Here is a 22,431-nt window from a genome sequence, read left to right on the forward strand (position 1 = left end):
ACTTGGTATGCGTTTCTCTTGAAGGTATCTTGAGAACAGATCCATCAACATGCTCAAAAGGGACTTCTGTGTCTACTGTGTGTTTTAGCTTCTCTTCCTGTCAGTTTCCTTTATTGTCATTTCTACTACCTCACATAGGCTATTGGAGATTGTGAGGTTAGAGTCCAAATGTGATTGCTCCACTGTGCTAACTATAGAAAACAGAATTTCTTATAGAAATGTTGAGCAAGCTATTCCACATTAGCATAGGTTGTATACTAAAAATGAGACAAAGTATTAAAAGCAAATATCATCATCTAGCAGTTAGCAAACTAAGATGTATATAAAGCAAATGACTAGACAATTTGTACTGAATATACTCAACTCAGTCAAAATGCCTGAAAAGTGAAAAAATTCACTAGATTTTTTGGGCATGTATTTAAAGCTTACCAAATGTTCCTAAATGTTTATAATAAACAGCAGCATTATAATATTAGAACATATTCCCAAAGATCAAAATCCATGTATGGTCAAAAAATTAAATAGTGTTATAAACATGATAGAATAAAAAGAATCTGAGGTACAGGAGAGATGCCACCCTTTTTAGAAGATGAGGAATAGAGTCTCATACAGAAGAGAAGGGGAAATATAAGTTATGCAATGAGAACTTTAAAAAACAGAAGCTACTTTTTAGGCTCTTCCTAAAGAGTAGAGGTACATGCTCTGAGGAAGAAACTGCTTGCCCTCCAATACACACCCACATACGCCTACATATATACATATGAGGCACATAGATACATATATGCATATCTATATCTACACAGATACGCACATAGCACAGGCAAAGAAGCTTGGGTGAGAGACAATAATGTAACAGTCAGAGAAAAGAACCGATGAAAATAGAAAGATATGTTTCAGGAATATAATAGACCTAAGACAAAACAGAACTTTCCCAGACTTAACAAAAAACAAAAAAAAAGACAACTACCCACTTCAGTTGATTCTCATGAACACAAATGATACTGGAAGAAGTTAAAAAATATTGTCAATGATTATGAAGTTTTCAGCAAGAAACTAAAGACCAAAGAGGAATGATTTAAGTTTTCCTCAATAGAGAAATAATTTGAAAGAAAAAACCTGGTTAAGAAGGTAGTATCCAAATGGGAGTTAGACCATACAGGGCTAAGACTGAGAGAGACCTGTTCAAAAATGAAGTACAATGTACAAAGGATGCTAAGAATGTTACTTTTGGAGCTAGCCAAGATGGTGGCTACAGCATGGCTCTTGCAGTTTTGTGAAGTATATGAATAAGATGGACAGCTGTGGGACATGACAAGTTCCTTGAGTTCAGAAACTGTCTCATTTGTGCCCCAGTGCCTATCATGGTGTCTAGCACATAGTAGGTACATAAACAAATTCTTGATAACTGAGTCTTTAGTCTCTTCATTGTATCCATATCTTCCTTCTTTAAATTAGTCATAATATGCTTTAGTTTTGTATTATTTTATTTGTTGTATCTTGTTGTATCTACAAGGGCAAAATGTACTACCTCCTTCCCTGTAGCAAAAGATTGGTAGAACTACTGCTTATGGATAGTCTGTGCAACTGTTTCCTTCTATCAAATGATATAGATGGTTACTAAAATATATAAATCTAGTGTGATATATTTTCTGTAAAAGGGCATACATAGAAGTGATGCTCTTAAGATCATCCAGATCCTATTACAATGCCTGTTATTTCATGCTTGTTGATCCTACAAGTCTCTTGTATATTCTTGTTATTAAAAGTACACCTATGGGGACAGCTAGGTGGTGCAGTGGATAGAGCACCGGCCCTGGAGTCAGGAGGACCTGAGTTCAAATCTGGCCTCAGACACTTAACACTTACTAGCTGTGTGACCCTGGGCAAGTCACTTAACCCCAATTGCCTCACCAAAAACAAAACAATACTTTGAAAGCATCTGTCTATGTTGAACAATGACTAAATTCGGGAAAGAGAAGGTTGCACATCTACAGAGTATAAGTGGCCTCAATAAATTTTGTCACCTAATACCAGAATAGTTCTGTGTTTTTTGTTTCTTATTAAAAACTATTTTGAAGGGAGCAGCTAGGTGGCGCCGTGGATAAAGCACTGGTCCTGGGTTCAGGAGGACCTGAGTTCAAATCCAATCTCAGACACTTGACACTTATTAGCTGTGTGACTCTGGGCATGTCACTTAACCATCATTGCCCCCCCCCCCTCCCCCCAAGCCCAACCCCCCCCACACACACACCAAAAAACCCCCATAAAACTATTTTGAAGTGTAAATTAAGCATAGCATCAAGAGTTTCCTATGCTGGAAATATGTATTCTTACTTCAAGGACAAATCATCTGAAATCATTCTACAGATGCTGACCAACATTTGGCAAACACTTTAAAGAACAGAAAAATACAAACAGATGGAAGGATAGGGAATGAAAATTACTTACCTTATGCCCCAAAACTGACTGGATTCTAGAGAGCCAATGACATGCAAGGAAGCTACATTAAAAGAAGAGTGCACAGAGCTACTTCACGCAACTCCCTTTTTAGTTTTATGTTTTACGTTTAATTTATGTTTTAGTGCATAGGAAATCTGGTCCCTGAGATCCGAGATGAACATAATTCCTCTCAGATTTCTTGGGAACCGTACAGAACACTGTGTAAAAATAAAAATCTTTCTTCTTGGGGTAAGGTTTCACAACACATCCTATTACCTGGGAATGATCCTTTGTCAGAGTTAATAGAGTTTCCCAGGAAATATTAAAGCCCTCCCAATGTCTATAAAGCTCTCAAGAAGCCAGTTTATCAGTGCATAAGATGAAATTATGTATCTCTCCTATATAGCATCAAATAAAATAACGTTTGTAAAGTGCTTCAATACCCTACTTGTCATGTTTAATAAATACTTATTCCCTTCTCCCTTCTCTTCCCTATTCCTATCTAAGCTTTTTGGAAGGAGGAAAGGCAGTTATTTATGTTTTTAATAATTGAAGGAAGGCTGAAGAACAAGAGTTATGTACAAAATGCTTCTATCTCCCCATGGGGGACATTGAGACAATGCTATGCAAGTCCCTAAAATGAAAAAAGAAAATTCAAGTAAAAATCCTTGGCCAATGTACTTGAGAAAAACCAGTAGCCCTGGCCTAAAGAACAGAACCAGGACAAAGAACAGAGGATTAGGAGTTTAAAGACCCAGGCTCTTGTCCTGGATCTAATACTAGCACTGTGTCTGTGATCTTAGTTGGGCCAGTCACTTTTACTTTGTGGGACTGTTTTTTTACTCTGTAAAATGAAGAAATTGGGACTAGAATAACACCCTGATTTTATTGTATTACTTCATGGTGCGTGTGTGTGTGTGTGTGTGAGAGAGAGAGAGAGAGAGAGAGAGAATGAGGGTTAAGTGACTTGACCAGGGTCACACAACCAATAAGTGTCAAGTGTCTGAGGGTGGATTTGAACTCGGGTCCTCCTGAATACAGGGCTGGTGCTTTATCCATGGCACCACCTAGCTTCCCCCTTTAACACCCTGATTTTAAAGGAAAATTTTATGTTCTTTTAGGAACTTAATAATTTTCTCCAAGTCTAGAGGCCTAGAGAAGAATATCCAGTAAATGAAACAGACCATAAAACAGTTCTTTTCTTCATTCTCGATGAATATGGATATAACATCACATCTCCAAGAAATGTATTTTCAACATGTATTCTCTTTGTTGTTTTTTTGGTGGGAGGGTGGTGTTTGCAGGGCAATGAGGGTTAAGTGATTGCCCAGGGTCACACAGCTAGTAAGTTTCAAGTGTCTGAGGCCAGATTTGAACTCAGATCCTCCTGAATCCAAGGCCAGTGCTTTATCTACTGCGCTACCTAACAGCCCCCAACATGGATTCTCTTAAGAAATCAAGTCTCAGGGGGCAGCTAGGTGGCGCAGTGGATAAAGCATCGGCCTTGGATTCAGGAGTACCTGAGTTCAAATCCAGCCTCAGACACTTGACACTTATTAGCTGTGTGACCCTGGGCAAGTCACTTAACCCCCATTGCCCCGCAAAAAAAAAAAAAAAAAGAAATCAAGTCTCATTCTGTCCAAATATAATGGTTTAAAAAAAATATGAGGGGTGGCTAGGTGGCACAGTGGATAGGGCACCAGCCCTGGATTCAGGAGTACCTGAGTTCAAATCCAGCCTCAGACACTTGACACTTACTGGCTGTGTGACCTTGGGCAGGTCACTTAATCCCCATTGCCCCACCAAAAAAAAAAAAAAAAAAGTGGAGAAAAAAAATATGAGACTATACTATAAATTAACATACATTTTAAAAAGTTACATCAAATCAAAAGCCAAATGATAGTCTTTTGGAATTCTGAATGCTCTGGCAAATAAGACTAAACACAGTAAACAAATGCTTTAAGTCCTCTCATGAAATAGCAAACTATTTTAAAAGTTCTATAAACAACAGCACCCCGCCCCGCCCACCCCAAGGGATCCACCTGTCTTCTACTTTGCAGTTTAATTTCTATTTAAATTCTTAGAGGTACAATAACTTCATTTCCTTATTCATTCCAGTAATTCAGACAGGAAACTGAGGAATTAAACTTTATGGTACTACTTACAAAACGAGAAGAGTTGTCATTTTTCACAGTTTTCGCATTTCCAAATGATTCAAGAATTGGGTTCGCTTGTAAAAGTTGCCTTTCAAGTTCTCCCTAAAACATACCACACACAAAACACAAAAACAAATATAGAAGTATTCAATTAATCCTCACATTTGATTGCCTCTTTTTCTCAGTTCTTTCATACCAACTGTCCCTTTTAAATGGGTCTTCTCAATCCTGGTTTTGATAGGACTTCACTAAAAATGAAATAAATTAGAGTATACACATGCACGCACATACCATATATTATATAAAATTATATCAAAGAAACTAATACTGTTAAACAAAGATGATGGATTAAGTATAATAAAAACATTTAGGTACAGATTTATGGGAAACCACAAAAAACAAATTTTCCAAAAGTAAAATGTTATGTAACACTATAACAATGATTCTTTCTTTCTTTTTTTTTTTGCAGGGCAATGAGGATTAAGTGATTTGCCCAGGGTCACACAGCTGGCTAGTAAGTGTTATGTGTCTAAGGCCACATTTGAACTCAGGTCCTCCTGAATCCAGGGCTGGTGCTTTATCTACTGTGCTACCTAGCTGTCCCCTCAGCAGTTCTTTTCAAATATTTATTCCTAGTTCCTTCCTAGGTAATTTATATAGTTTATTGCTCCCAATGATTCTAAACCAAATCTCATTATTAAAAATATTATCTTACATTAGAGGAATAGTACAAAGATAATCAACAGATATGTACAAAATACTCTGATATCGGTTGGCTAGATATCATTATCCTTATTTAAAAGACAGGAAAACCAAAGGAATTAAAAAGGCATTACTGGTCTTTCTTATTCAAATTCAATTCTCTTGCTTGTATCCAGAAAGATGCAGGCTTATTAGGTGTACCCAAGACTTATATGTGAATTTGTATGTAAGTCACAAAGAACATTAAAAGTACATTAACCCATATTTTATCAATGAATACCAACAAGAATAGTATCCTATGCCAATTCTTGAAGAAATATTTCTAGACTGGAACTAAAAAACTGGAATCTGTGAATAAAACTAGACTGCTTTTTAAAAAGACATTACTGTAGTGTAAAAATCGAATCTTGAACCAAAACTTTAAACCAGCTTGTTGAAGTGTTTCTAAAGTGGGGAAAAAAGAGAAAAAACCAAAAGATTTGAAAATTAGAAGCTGGAAGCCAAACAAGTGTACTATCTTCACATCAACATACTTAAACAAGAGACAATTATGGTCACAGCTAGTCACTGGAAAATTGATCTGCGGCACTTAGCCACATAGGACCCTCGGTTTCCTCATCTATAAAAGACAGGTTGGAAGATTTCTAAGGGACACATCTAAAATTCTTACTCCATATTCATTATACATATTAATGAAGTTTAAGTATCAAAAGTCAATACTTTTGGAAATACTGACCAGAGGCCAGGTGAAAATGAACAACAATGAGACCAATATGGGTTTCTAGTAGTTATTTATACATAAAAATGTTAGACTCTATATTAATATCTATGTTGTGGGTTCTAAAGCAGTTATCTAGATTTCCCAGATTTTCATTAATTTTAATTGTAGTAAAATTCAATGAGGAAATACAGTGTTGTATCATTTAGCCAAGCCTACTTAAAAGACAAATCTTAGCAGATGATCAGTTCTGCTTTGTTTTATAGAGTAACAAATCACTTACCTGGCAATGGATAAGGTAATTCTCCATTAATGAATTTTCCAGAAAATTCAACCGTGAAAACTTAACATTTTAAGTCACAGAGCACTTCTTAAACTCTTAATGTGTACACAGACATACATACATATACACACTTTTTAAAGCAAAACAATTAAAAAAAAAGGGCAAAACATAATCTGAGCACTGCTTATGTTCTAATTAGGTAGACACCAAATATAAATAAATTGATACATAAGACAAATAGAAAGTGAATGGAAAAGTCAGAGGAGAAGGCATAATCAGCTGGGGGAATAGAGAAATGTCCTCTGCAAGAGATGGTACCTGAGCTAGGGATTCAAAATGTAGGAAATTAGGAGGCAAACCATTCCAAGTACTATACATGGGATAATCTAGAAATGGGAGATCATATTTGAAGAAAAGTTAAGTAGGGCAGTATGTCTGGACTATATAGACACATTTAACATTTGAGGTAATGGATAACAGAGAGAAGGGAAGGAAAAGGAGAGGAACAAAGAAAAAGAGGGAGGAGCATTTATTTTGTGTCTACTATGTGCTAGAGACTGTGCTGGTTTTTTTTTTTTTTTACAAATATTGATCCTCATAAAAACCTTGCAAGGTAGGTGCATTTTAGAGTTGAGGAAACTAAGGCAAACAGTTTAAGTGACTTGCCCAGGGTCACACAGCTAGGAAGTTTCTGGGGCTGGATATGACTTTAGGTCTTCCTAAACCCAGGCCCAGTGCTGTCACTGGGCCACCTAGCTGGGACATGGTCAGAACAGTCATTTAAAAAGCAGTCTCCCAAATTCATGTTGGTCTTATCAGTCCTCACTCTCCTTCAAAACACACAGACACAGACACACACACACAGATGATAATACTTGATCTCCTACCCCTGTGCCTTTGCATGGCCCCATGCCTGAAATGCACCCCCTTTCCGCTCACATCAATGAATTCCTTTCTGCTCTTAAAGACACAGCTCAAGTATGTTCTACATTAAAGCCTTTCCTAGTCCTCTCAAATGTTGGTGCCCTCCTTAAACTACCTTATTAAACAAATTTTTATTTATTTGTATTTATTCTCTGGATAATTATCATGTATCTATTTAAAACTATCCTTATACAAATAAAGTGAATGAAGCACCTAGCTTGGTATACAATAGGTGCTTAAATAAATACTTGGTTGATGGTTCTAAATCCTAAACTACCATAATTTCAACAACTCGATTTTAACTGGAAATGATTTCTTAAGATACTATAAATTACTCCTGTAGTAGGATGTTGACTCACATTTTTGACTAGTCCAGGCATAACCAAACAGCAGTATCTTCTTGAGCCAAGTTTCTCATCAATTCTCTTCTGCTCAATGAGACAAGATGATATAGCAGATAGAATACCAGACATGCAATCAGGAAGATCTGTCCATCTCAAACAGACACTGGGCAAATCATTTAATCTGAGCCTCAGAATCCTCATATGTAAACTAAGGGATACTCTGGATAATATCTACAAATCCCTCAATAATCTAAAGTTCCTTTCTACTTCAAACTTATGATTATAGGAGCTAATGATGATGAGTTCTTTTGTTTAAATTTATAGATTCCAAATTTTTACTCTTGAATCACTTGAGTAACCTAAATTTCACAGAGAAATCTAACAAAAATGGCTAAACATGTATGTGCGGGTTGTAGTAACAAAACAAAGTCTTCCAACATAACTCCAAGTGGATAAGTCCATCTTTCTATTGCCCTCTCCCTAGAAAAAAAGGGTTCAGGAGACAAAAAGCTAGTGATTTTTTTTTTGGTGAGGCAATTGGGGTTAAGTGACTTGCCCAGGGTCACACAGCTAGTAAGTGTTAAGTGTCTGAGGCCGGATTTGAACTCAGGTACTCCTGACTTCAGGGCCCGTGCTCTATCCACTGCGCCATCTAGCTGCCCCTAAAGCTAGTGATTTTTACAGAATCCTAATTTTGGGAGCTATCAGTAGCAAAAAGCCTTAACGCTTTTATAGAACCTCCAGGGTGGTTATATCCCTATTCAAGTTATTACATCATCTGTCCAACAACACTGTAGGACTCTCCTTTACTCCATCCTCTCTCCCTTGAATCAAGACCATACCTTGCAAGAGATTTCTATTATGGGCAAAATCAAATAGGCAGTTAATATAATGAATGAGTTAATATAATGAAACAGAGACATTATAAAGTCCAAGCTTGGCTCCAAAGAAGAGATGCGAAAAGACATTCCTCCCTCTCTGTTTTAGAGGTGGAAGTTCAAGGGTGTAGAACATGGCATATAAAGTCAGATTTTTTAGATATGTTATTTAGTTTTAATGAATTCTTTATTCCTATTTTTAAAAGTTCTATAAGTGATAGCTCTCTGGGAGAGAAGAATATACTGAGAAACAAGGGTAATATAAAAACTGTGGTAAAAAGTTTTTTAACAGTCGGTTAGTGAATACGGAAAGACGCCAGTTTTTTAAAAGACCACCCTTTCAGGGAGGAGACCAATGGCCGTGCATGGGCTACACACGTCAGTCTGGCTGCTAAGCACTCCACTTCTGGGGTGCGAGCTTAAAAGGCAAGGAGAGAACGGAAGTGGGATCGCTTTCCTGCTCTCCTGGTCCGAGGACTGGCGCAACACACAGACAGATGCTGACTGGAGTTGGACGCGGCCTGGCTCGCCGTTAGCAGCATGTGCCTGACTCGGCTCTCCTCCCTAAAGGTGGCCTTGGGCTTTTGGTGAGTTTTATACGGAATATAGACTAAGCTTAGACTTAAGACTATTTGTTTTGTATTTCTACTTTCCTATCCCTCTAATCAACATCACCTGGTAACTACCACACAATAAAAGCTCTAACTAGAGACCAGAAGCTTCTTCCATTTACTAGTCTGGGAGATAAATTAAGGAAAAGGTTAAAGAAGGGAGATTTATGATCTAGTATCCAATTTTAAATCTCACAAAACCAAAGATATAAAAAATCTATTTTCCAAAAATGGAAGAAAACTAACCTCCCCCACGCCCAGCACCTCTCACAAAGGAATGAACAAAATGAATACTCAAAGGCATCCTAAAACAACAATAAGCTAATTCCAATTTCCTAAACTCAGATTTTTTTAGTGAAACTAACAAGTAATTTCTTAAGCACTATGGCTGAGAGAAAAGAAGCAGAGGAGTTGGCAGAGCAGGGGTGCTAATCTTTTATAAGCAAATTTGATTAGACAATAGTCTTTATAACCATGGATTTTGGTGTTTTCAGCTCCTTATGAAACAAAGATAAAGGTTAGTCCCAATTCACTTATTGAAAAAAACCAGATCACTTGGCAAAAGACCTGGTGGACTTAAATAATGATTTATGGATACTTTATTGATCAACATGCATAAAAAAGGGGGGGTGGAAAGCTTAAGAATGGAGAAATTATCATTTTCTACCAGTAAAGGAATTAAACTTTCCTCTAAAAGGAAGATTTAATATTTAAATTTTCAGGTTGATGAGATCTAAAATATGATGTGCATTCCACCATCTTTTTGCCTTTGAATCAGAACTCAAGTTTTGTATGGACCAGGCTCCATGCTATTCAAGCATGAAAAGCCTAAAATACACAAAAGCTTAGCTTAAAGTAACATTTAATTACTGATCAAAAAACTAATTATGACTTGATTGCTCAGCTGGCTAAAACAATGTCCAGATACAAAGACCAGCAGAGTCACAGGTCAGCGTGAATGGAAAATAAGAGCAAAATTGTACTTTCAGTAAGATAATGATTTGTATTATTATTTTTGTTATTTAAATGTTTCATAGAGACAATTTGTGCTGATAAATAAAACCAATGGTCTCAAATGTAGATATGTAAAATGTCCAAAGTTCAGGGAATCAACAAAAGAAGTTAGCAGTCCTAATGTAAGGAGGCAAATATAGTGAAAAAACTTAAGGCTATGTCATATGAAGATTAATTGAAACAACTGGATATATTTAATCTGCAGGAGAGAAGGCTCAGCAGAAACAAAGTTAACTGTTGTCAAGTGTCTAAAGGGCTAGCATGTGGAGGAGTAACTTGTTTTGTCTGGCCTCAAAAGGCAAAATTAGGAGAACAAGGGATGGAAGTTATAAAGGCAAATTTAGGAAAACTATCAGAGCTATCACAAAGTGGAGTGGTAGAGTCCAAAGTGGTGGGTTCCCCTTCTCTGGAGGTCTTTAAGCAGAACCTCAACCACCACTTGTTTGGTATGTTATAGTAGGGATTCCTTTCATGTATAGTTTGAACTAGTCTCTTTCAACCTCTCAAATTCTATGATTCTGTGATTTGATATGTCTATTTCCTTTTCTTTAAAAAAGGTAGATCTCAGGGCAGCTAGATGGCGCAGTAGATAGAGCACCGGCCCTGGAGTCAGGAGTACCTGAGTTCAAATCCGGCCTCAGACACTTAACACTTACTAGCTGTGTGACCCTGGGCAAGTCACTTAACCCCAATTGCCTCACTAAAAAAAAAAAAAATAAAAATAAAAAAGGTAGATCTCACATGGTATACCAAGATCAAAGGTCAAAATGGATACATGATTTACACATATAGGTGATACCATAAGCAAATAAGAGAACATGGAATAGTTTCTGTCTGATATAGAGAAGATATAGAGAGCATTACAAAATGTAAAATAGATAATTTTAATTATATAAAGTTTTTGTACAAACAAAACCAATGCAACCAAAATTATAAGGAAAAACTGGAGGGGGGTAAGAGGGGAGATTTTTGCAACAAGTATCTCTGATAATGGCGTTATTTCTCAAATATATAAGGTTTAAGAAGCCCTAGCCTAGAGCATATTCCCAACTAAGTGGGAGTATGCATAAAGTCCAATTCTTTGACATTTATAAATTATAAAGTCTGCCTCACATTTGCACAGCCTATTTATATTATAGAAGATAAGTCCATAAGGTTAGCACAACAGGAAAAAGACTATATTCCAGGGTTTCTTAAACTTTTTCCACTCATGACCCTTTTACATGACCCCAGGTATATAGGTATATAAAATAGTATACATAATCTTTTACTGTTGCCAAATTTTTCACAACCCCCACATTCAGTAATGCAACCCCACATGGGGTCGCAACCAGTTTAAGAAGTTTTGACTTAGACTATGTCTGTACCTTCCACATGAGGGAGAATTCATCTCCTTTATCTCCTATACATGTTACTCCTGTGGCCTGTGAAGCTAAAAAGGAATCAGTCTCATTAAATATTAAGCATAATTTCCAGAACCATACTCTCCTGAACTTGTCCACAAGAAAGAAAACCCTAACTTTATGTTGAATAAAATGAAGCCTTTAAATACAGACACAGATGGCAATAATGTACGACTTTTAAGAGATTAGAAATATCTGCTATCCCAAGTGTTACAATTTGACATCACAGCATGTAACTAAAAACACACATAGAACACAAAAGCCTACATCAGATTATAATTAACAGCTAATGAAATAATTCCATGCAGTATTGGATGGATATATTTGGAGCAAAAACCTTGTTACATGAACATGCTTTGTAAATAAAGTCAACATTACAGAACAAATAAACAAATTGACAAAATTGAAGTAAATTATATTTGTTCTATCAACTGAAAAATAACTATTTTGATTATTGTTTTAAGAATTGTTTGACAGTACAAAATTTATCTATATAGTTTGTTTCCATTAGAACACACAAGAAACCAAAGAGAATAAATAGTCATTTAACTCATAACTAAGAAGCATAAAGAAAAGCACTTGCCTGATGTTTCACTGGCTTAGGCGATTCAGGCTGGTTACAAACAAATAAATGCAAATGTTAGCAAGTTTGGGCTTTCCCTTGTAGCAAGCTAAATTCCCATATCATTTCAGGTCAACATGCAATTTAATGTGATAAAAGCTTATCGAGCATGCCATCAGGTTCCATTAACTGGCACTTCTGCATGTTTATATTATAAGAACTGAGAGTTGTAATGATGACTAGCAACCTGAGTACCTGAGGACTACATTAATTTCCTCAATCCAATGAACAGATTAATTTATTCACACCCTCATCCCATCCCCCTAAGACACCCAAATATTACTCTCTCCTCTTATCCAAATCAATTTTAAGGAAACATGCTTTCCCCCCCTTTCTATCAAACCTCATCCCCATAATCCCCCGAAGGAAGTCGTAGAGGTCAATAACAGCACAGTGCTCCGAAGACCAAGCAGGTGAAAAAGTTTAAGGATCCTACTGAGTGAAAGTAAAAATTGATATGCTTAAGCAGTGTTCAAATCTCAATTCGGCTTACTAACTCCTTAGAGATTCCACAGATGGGAAAATTCTCCTTGATCCAGCTGCTATTGAGTACCTCAGATCCTACAACATTCCTCCCGCCTTTTTTGTGGTAAAACAGCTGATTAAGAGAATGAAGCATTAATTGTGCAATTCAATGCAGATTTTTCTTCTTGATTTTCATTTCTTAATTAAAAACAAACAAACCAACCAACCAAAAACCAACAACACGACTTTTTTTTGACGCTTACCGGAATGTTATGGTCCTTTCTTCCTTTATGGGAAGAAGCAACATGAGCAAGATACTGAATAACTTTCTTGGTATTTTCTGTCTTCCCAGCACCAGATTCACCCCTGAAAGAATAATTACTTGAGTTCATCTTCATTCTTTAAAGCAGATATAGCATACCCAGTCCAAAAGTTGATCTTTGAGAGATGGTTATAGATATACAGAAAAGGAAGAGCTCTCTAGGTTTTCCATATAGACATTTTTCTCTATGCTAACAAATCTATTTCCATTGAAATTACTCCTAGCGGTACACTTGGGGCTCCAACAAGCCAATTCCCTTTTTGACATGACAATTCTTGAAACATTTGAAGAAAGCTATGTACCTTCTAAATCCTCTCTACTATGCTAACAATATCCAAGTATATTCTTCAAGGCTTTCACATATGTCTCTCCATCTATCTGTCTGTCTCTTACTTATACATACATACACTCAAAAACTAGTGTCACCTTCCACATTCTGGACAGTCTTGGCCTAAGGCCAAGATCTCATTAGATTTTAAATTGCCATGACACCATATTGACTCATATTAAGCTTACTGTCCATTAAATTTTCTTGCTAGCCCTCATCTATTCGGTACTTACAGTTAATTTTCAAAATTTGAGCAAGGAACTTCACATTTAAAGGTATTATTACACTTTATACCTCCTGATATATTTTTGTGATTTAAAAAAAAAAAAAAGAAGATCTACAGCAAAAGATCAAAGCCAATCAAAAGTTCACTGGGTTTAAGGATGAGAAGACCTTTGCCACTTAGTATCAACCTGATTATGAGCAAGTCACAACCTAAGACTCAGTTTCTTCATTATAGCAATTAATATAAATTAGCTATTGTTAACAATATGGATCAAGATTTCAAACAATACTATACACCTCCTGATAGAGAGGAGGCCCAAGATGCAAAATAAGATATACATTTTTGGTCCCAGAAAAGGGAAGGGAATAAACATTTATATAGTGCTCACTATGTGCCAGGCACTGTGTTAATAAGAACTTGATAAATATTACCTCATTTGATCAAGTTGTAAGAATAATGTAAGAATGTGTTTTGCTAGGCTATGCATAACTGTTACAAGTGATTTTGTTTTTCTTTTAAATGGATAGGGGGGTTAAAAAATAAAACTGAAAATAACATATTAAAAAACCAAAGTTTTCTTTCATTAATCTTTAATCCTTGTTAATCACTACTTATCATTAACAATGGTTTTCTCTAAGTTTTGAATACAATACAACTAAGTCTAATTCCTTTCTTCCAAAAATTTGAGTCTGTAGTTACAGGATTTTCCATGGCTTTATCAAAAGTCAAAAGCCCCATGAGCCTTTCTTTCATTGCAGCTTTCACTGACCTAGAAAAGTTTTTTCACCTATATACACAGGGAAGCACTTTAAGGCTGACTGATTACTGTATTCTACTATTCTCTCCCAGCTCTTGAAACACTTAACATTCCTATATAATTTTTCTTTTTATGGTTAAAAATCATGGTTACAATCAGTGGTAAAGCTGAGACTAGAATCCAAGCTCCCAGAGCAGACTGCGAAAACCTTAAAGCTAACCTCTGAAGAACACCTTAATGAATCAACAAATCACTCCTGGTCTTTTCTGCTTTTCTAACCTTTTCGGCTATTTCAATTGTTTTTAAAATGCTGTATTCTATAAATAGAACATCTGGAATTCTTTGAAAGAAAAGCATTATTGAATAACAGAAGAAACTATATATTTAAGTGAACTGAAATTTTAAAAAGAATTAAACAAGAAGTGTCACCTTGACAGAATGGCCTTCTGTTTGTCAGAACAAAGCCAGAAGAGTAAGAGCAGCAAGATGACTACAAAAATAAAAAATAGTAGCAAACAGTGCCTTGCCCTCTCAGAAAAAGATTCGTTTTCTATTGCTTCTCTTACATAAGTGACACATACATTATATTCAATAAGTTGAAACTTCCACCCAGAGCTCGAGAAAACATTCTGAAATATTATGTCAGGAGTATGGAGATGGAGAACGTCTAGTTCAATGATATTAGGCCCTAAAGTTAATGTTATCTAGTCATGTTGCTAAGTACCAAAAGACTGTTATACCCATTTATAAAACTGCAACTCAACTTTAAAAGTCTTCTTCATCGCCTTGCTTACTGCTGGTGTTATGCTCTCTGCAAACCAAACTTCTAGACTTTTCCCAAGAAGGAATTAAACAATTATGAACTTCTGCTCTGGGTTCATGTTTCTTCACCCTCCAGGCAACTATTCAGCCAACCGCTTTTCATCTCATTAGAGCTGTAATCCAATGAATTCAACCACTGCTTCAAAAGGAGGCATGTCAATGAACTTCCCTATTATCCTTTTTACTATCCCTGACTTCCAAGATCAATATAACCCTTCTAGGACCACTACTCACCTGCATGCAATGTTTCGCCCTATTAGAATGTAAGGGGAGAGGCAGGTCCTGCCTTGTTTTGGTGTTTGTATATACAGCGTTTAGCATGGAGCTTAGAACAAAATAAGCACTTAAATGCTTTTTTCAATGATTCAAATAACATCCTAAAATATGCACAAAATGAGACTTTACTCCATAAAATCTCTCTGCTTATATTTCTCTTTCCAAAGTGATTTTCTGGAATCAGAGCACATGAAAAAATCATCAAGAAACTATATCTAAGACTAAACTCCAAAATTAATCTTGATTAACCTACACCCTTTCTACTATGCCATGTTTCCATCTCTATAGTGAACGTTAACTTGCTTCTGGGTATAATTAGGGTGTCAATCTCACATTACAGAACAGAAATGTTTCCGTAAAGTTAGAATACAAACTTTTCCCAATAACTACTCTCCACCAAAACTGCACTAAGATATTTAACCAAAAATTTCCAGTATAGGAGTGGCTAAGGTGGTAGTTCCCTTTTTGGAATGTGCCATATCACACTCAGTATGAGTGAGTCTTTGCCAAGAAAACCCCAAATGGGGTCACAAAGAATCAGACATGACTGAAAACAACTGAACAAGTCAAAAGACTTGTTTGTGTTTGAAACTAATGTTTACCTAGCCAATATTAATAGGGATAGCATAATAAGGTTCCTTATGAAAGAGTTCCATAATACTACTCTGCATATTCCAAAGAGTTCCATAATACTACTCTGAATATTCTTCAGTTATGGAATTACTGAGGAAGAGAGACAAACTATAACATGTCCAGAAGACAGTAACCAGGGAATGAAAGAACTGCAGATCATGCCATACAGATAAAGGAAGGAACTGGGAATCTTGAGCCTAGAGAAAAAATACCAGGCAACAAGAGTGGGGAAGGGACACTGCAGCCATCTTTAAGTACCTGAATGGCTGTCACATGGGGATTATAGAATCAAATGAGGGGTTTTTATATTTTAAAGTATTGGGGAGACTTGTATATATTTGTAGGCATCTTAGGAGTGAGGAGATGGTAAGAGACTGAAGATTAGAAAGTGAAGGAGCAATTTGCTGGAAGAGTTGAGAGGTGATAAGGTCAAGGAAACATGGAGGGACTGGTTTTGGAAAAGAGGGGTCAAGTTTTCATTTGAGACTAGAGTAAAGGAGTTAACTAAAATGTTTTAATTATGTGAGATGAGGAGGGGAGGGAAGGGCAGCTCTTGGAAAATAGTCTCAATATTTTCAATGAGCTTTGGGACCATTTTCAGCAAAGAAAGTAGGCTTAAGAAGAGATGAAAAAGTTTGGAACAACTCTATGGAAAGAAGACTAGCAAAGTGGTTAAGGGAAGAATAGACTCCAATACCTGCCTACTTTGCTCCTATTCCAAATGGAGCTGCAGAAAGGGAAAACAGGTAGATATTGGAAGTGATCTAGTGTTGGGATTTGTTAAAACATGATAGAACATAGAGGCAAAGACAGCACAGACTAAAGCTGGTTCACCATGAGGTCAAGATAAAGAAGAAAGGAAAATGTAGTCAGTGCAAGGTTGATAGTCTGAGGGGTGAAGGGAAAGGATGGCACAGCAAGGAAGAAGAAAAGGGTTAGTGATGCTGCCAGAGAAAGATGGAATGATAAAAGTACTATGATCAGACAAAAGAATTTTAGAGTTTGTGATTAAAGAAGTGAAACACTTGCAGGAATGACAAAGTCAAGTATATTGCTATCTCTGTGCATATGAGGTAAAGTGGTAGAGTAGAGGGCATGGGAAATGGAGTAGATTGAGTAACTTGGGCCAGATGATGGAAGGAATGAGAAAAAAAAATGTTATAAGATCAAAGGGAAGGGGCAACTAGGTGGTGCAGTGGATAGAGCACCGGCCCTGGAGTCAGGAGTACCTGAGTTCAAATCCGGCCTCAGACACTTAACACTTACTAGCTGTGTGACCCTGGGCAAGTCACTTAACCCCAATTGCCTCACTTAAAAAAAAAAAAAGATCAAAGGGAGTTTAATTGTGGAATGGGCATTCCAGAGGGTACAGTGGAAAGAATATGGAGATATAAAGGTTTAGAATTACTGGGATGAGGTTGAGTAAAAGGGAATTTTTAAAAAGGGAATAAAATAAAAAATAACCAGAGTCCAAGAAGAGTATCATTGGCTGGGAGAGAGGGGTTCCCTGAAAAGGGCAGGAGATTAGAGTGTTCCAGATCTTCACTTGAGGTTCAATCTCATGGCAGATGGAGATGTATCCTGTGAGAACTCTCAAGAGGACTGGCAAGCGGGAAACCTTGTTTGTTCTAGAGAAAGCCCTGAGGGGGCAAATGGAAGAGAGCAGGCCAAGCCAATGCTGGGGATGATCCTTTAACAGTGTCGCAACTAAAGGAGTCAATGATCCTTAGGCATGTGGTACAGGAGACAGGTAACACTGGAGGGAGTCCTGGATAAGGTCCCAACATGAAGAATATGGAAGGCAGAATGAGTAGCTTGAGCCTTGACACTAGTGGTTATTCTGGATTAGGGTCTAATGAGAAGATGTCACGCACACCACCAAGCAATAGGTACTTCTCCACATCCAGCTAGGTGCTGGAGTTGGCCCTTGGTGAACGTCCAACAAGAAGCAGCTGGTAATGCCAGCTTATTACAGATAATTCCAATTATAACACATAGAATCTGACAGACCATCTGGTCCAACCCATACCTAACAATTAGTCTCCTTCCCTATACAACATGAGTCATCTAGCTCTTACTCAAAGAACTCTTGCAAGAAGGAAGCTACTATATCTACCAAAACAGCTCCTTCCATTTAAGGATATCTCTAGTTATTAGGAAGTTTTCCCGAAAAACAGGCTAAATTTGCATCTCTGCAATTTCTAGCACTGCTGCTAATATCTGTCCTCTGTGGGCCAAGTATAATCCCTCTTTTCTATACATACTTCAAGACAATTATCATATAGCCCCTAAGTCTTTTCTTCTCAATCATCCCTTGCTATTTTGAACAGAATAGTATTCATGGCATGATTACAAGACACATCACCATCCTGAAAATAGGAAATATAGGTTCAGTGAAGGAGTAGCTAACCCATCATTTAGGAGGCATCAGTAGGAATAATGAACTAAAAAAGGAGAGATACTAAAGGTAGGGAGGATTTCTAGAAGCCTATTATAAATGAGGAATGACTGAATGAGGAATTGACCTATATATGGTGGCAGTGGCAAAGTGAGAGGAATAGATAAACAAAGTTTAAAGAAAGAACTGCCAAAGATTGTAATTGTTTTAGAAAAATTGGCTAAGTTCCTCTTACTATTAAAGACAATTATGAAAGTTTGTTTACTTACGTGCAAAGAATAGACTGATCTTCACGATCTGAAAAAGAAAAAGACAAGCACAAGTTGTAAATATGCTCTTGTTTTTAATTTTCCATTAGAAAATTTTATTATATTAACCAAAAAAGGTTTGCTGGTGGTCTAAGAGAATGACAGTATAAAGAGATTAATTTGAGGGGAGAGATTAAGGCAGCTATGACAATCCTCTGTTTTAAACATCTCTCCTCAGCCTCATTTTTCTATCCCTGTCATTTTTTAATTACCCACAAAACAGAACAGAATAATTTTTCTGAAATTAAATTACATATTTACTAGTCTTAATTTTAAAATCAGATCTGAGTTTTGTTTTCTTCCCAAAAAAAGCCTTTTCTTTTGTTCTATTTCAGTTTATAGCAAGTCAGAAGGATAACAACTGAAATACAGTGCTTTTCAAGCTTTCATTCATTGTTCTCATTTTTAAAGTTTTAAGTACTAGGCATCACGAAATTGCTCAGAAAGCTAGATGTGTAAGTATTATCTATGGACCCATTGGAATATCAAGGGTCAGAAATAGATCCCAGGATATAACCTTGTGTACCAAAGCCCCACCAAAGTGATGCTCATCATATAGATTTTTTGGGTTTGAAATCAAATCAGCAAAGAATGTATGAGAATGAAGAGTATGATTCCCAAACTCCCATGCCCACTGTTAAAGTAAACTGAACTGAGGTGTGTGTAGTAAAAATGACTTAATCCACAACCTCAAACAAGCAACATTTAAATTATGTTTAATGGACATTAATTATTTAAAATGGACAGAAAACCAGAGGAACTAACAGATTTTCCTGGCTTAAACAAAGATGTATTTATTGCCCCTAGGAGACAGTGTTGATAATAACAATTGTGATTTCCCTAAGTACTTATTAAGTACTTAATATATGTCCAATAGTTGTCACGTTATTTGTCACATGTTATAAGAAATACCACCAGAGAAAGAATTCTTGCAAAAAGCACCTCTGATAAAGGCCTTCTTTCTCAAATATTTAGAGAACTGGGTCAAATTTATAAAAATACAAGTCATTCCTCAGTCGATAAAGGGTCAAAGGCTATGAGCAGTTTTCAGACAAAGAAATCAAAGTTATCCATAATCATATGAAAAAATGCTCTAGATCACTATCAGAGAAATACAAATTAAAACAACCCTGAGGTACCACCTCATGCCTAGCAGAGTGGCTAATGTAACAAAAATTTAAATGTTGGATTACTAGAGGGGATGTGGGAAAATTGAGATGCTAATCCACTGTTGTATGGAATTGTGATCTGATCCAACTATTTTGGAGAGCAATTTGGAACTATGCCCTAAGGGTTATAAAATAGATTAGTTTAATTAAAACTTTGCAAGCATGACTACTGAAATATCATCCCAATGTAATATATAAGATAGATCAAATATGGGGCAGCTAGGTGGCACAGTGGATAGAGCACCAGCTCAGGAGTACCTGAGTTTGAATCTAGCCTCAGACACTTGACACTTACTAGCTGTGTGACCCTGGGCAAATCACTTAACCCCAATTGCCTCAAAAAAACAAACCAAACAAAAAAAAAAACCATTAACTGTACTGCTACTACACAGTTTCATTTAATCATCTCTCAGACTTTCCATAGCTTTAAAATGAAATAAATGGATGAGAAATATCATGGCAGTTCCTTCTAGATCTGAGACTCCACAAACTTTATGCATCCGCCCCAAAAAAAGGCCAATTATTTCCTCATATAAACTATTAAGAAGATCTCTATTGGGGCAGCTAGGTGGTGCAGTGGATAAAGCACCAGCCTGGATTCAGTTCAAATCTGACCTCATTTACTAGCTGTGTGACTCTAGGCAAGTCACTTAACCCTCACTGCCCCACAAAAATAAATAAATTTAAGATCTAAGTTATCATTTCATTGAAGTCAAACCTTGAGCTCATGTATAAGACATTATGCCAACTACCCATACTACTCAAAGGATGAGAGGAATGCAAAAAATTAGCAATATCCTCTTTTTAAAAAATAGGCAAAATCTCTGTAAAAAGCAGGGAAACAATTTTTACAGCCAGTGTTTCTGGTAAAGGCATTTCTAAAACATATAGGGAACTAAATCAAATTTATAAGAATCCAAGTCATTCCCCAATTGAGAAATGGTCAAAGGAAAGGAACAGGCAGTTTCCAGATAAAAGAAATCAAAACTATATCTATTGCCATATGAAAAAAATGCTCTAAATCACTATTGATTAGAGAAATAAATACAAATTAAAACAACTCTGAGGTACCACCTCACGCCTATCAGATTGGCTAATATGACAAAAAAGGAAAATGACAAATGTTGGAGAAGCTGTGGAAAAATTGGCACACGGTGGAGTTGTGAACTGATTCAACCATTCTGGAGAGCAATTTGAAACTATGCCCAAAGGGCACACCCAAAAGCCCAAAGGCTATGCATACCCTTTGACCCAGTAACAACACTTTTCTAACACTTTTGGAACACTTAACACTTTTGGAACAGGTCTGTATTCCAAAAGAGTTCATAGAAAAGGGAAAATGACCCACATGTACAAAAATATTTATAGCAGCTCTCTTTGTGGTGGCAAAGAATTGGAAACTGAGTGAATGACCATCAATTGGGGAATGGCTGAACCAGTTGTGGTATATGAATGTAATGGAATATTATTGTGCTATAAGGAAATGATGAGCAGGCATATTTCAGAAAAACTTGCAAAGACTTAAGTGGACTGATGCTGAGTGAAGTGAGCAGAACCAGGAAAACATTGCACACAGTAACAGTAACATTATGTAATAGATGTGGCTCTTCTCAGCAAACTCATGATGGAAAGTGTTCTCCACATACAGAAAAAACTGGATTCTGAATGCAGATTGAACCATACTGTTTCTACTTTTTGGTTGTTGTTTCTTTAAGGTTTTTCCCTTGTGTTCTGATTCTTCTTTCACAACATGACTAATGCAGAAATCCGTTTAATGTGATTGCACATATATAACCTGTATCAGATTGCTTTCTGTCTTGGGGAGGGGGGAGGGAGAAAAATTTGGAACTCAAAATCTTATGAAAACAAATATTGAAAACTATCTTTACATGTAACTGGAAAATAAAACACTTTTATGATTAAAAAAATAAGTTAAAAAATAAAAAATAGACAATGCTTCCAAAAAAGCAAATCTTCAAAAGGACAAAATACTTGTTACCAATGAAAATATTCTAAACAATGATGCATAGAATAATTGTATCACGTGCTTATTGCCAAATGAATCACTCAAAGTACTTAAAAAAACCGTTCAATCTATTTTGAGCAGTGCCAATATCACTTAAACATATTACCTATAAAAATAACTTTGAAAGGCACAGCACTAAATTAGACTGGGGTTATTAGTATGTGTATGTTTTAAAGTCATTTGAAGTGAGGAAGGTGGAGCCAGCATGGCAGAGTAGCAGAAAGTTTCCCACAAAAATTCCTCAAGCACATCTAGAAAATGAACCACACTCAATCCTGGTGAGGAAATCCAAGAAAAAGTCACAAGTAGCCATTTTCCTGTGCCTGTAAACACAATGGACAGGGCTTGGGTCAAAGCAAATTTTTCACAGCAACAGAACAAACACTACAGCAAACAGGGACTAGGACAAGACAAAGTATCAGACACACACTGAGCAACTTATGCAAGATGCAGGATCCCGTGCCAACTGGCAACGTTGTCAATTATTACCCCAGTAAAGGTCAATATCCAAGGCAGACAGGAGACAACCTGAGGCAAGGGGTGATATTCTGGAATAAGGAATAGTTGCAAGCCTTAGGTTGTGTACCAAGAGGAAAAAGTTCAGAAG

General features: G+C 36.5%; 1 protein-coding gene across 1 annotated transcript in view; it reads right to left on the reverse strand.

The window, feature by feature from the left end:
- Window positions 1-22,431, reverse strand: part of MYH10 (myosin heavy chain 10) — a 157,070-nt gene that overhangs the window by 97,585 nt on the left and 37,054 nt on the right. The window contains 4 exon segments of the mRNA XM_044000022.1: window positions 4,605-4,697; window positions 12,056-12,085; window positions 12,823-12,925; window positions 18,591-18,618. Of these exon segments, the coding sequence (XP_043855957.1) occupies window positions 4,605-4,697; window positions 12,056-12,085; window positions 12,823-12,925; window positions 18,591-18,618 (254 nt within the window).

This window comes from Dromiciops gliroides, chromosome 4 (genome assembly GCF_019393635.1).
Source record: "Dromiciops gliroides isolate mDroGli1 chromosome 4, mDroGli1.pri, whole genome shotgun sequence".
Lineage (NCBI taxonomy): Eukaryota > Metazoa > Chordata > Mammalia > Microbiotheria > Microbiotheriidae > Dromiciops > Dromiciops gliroides.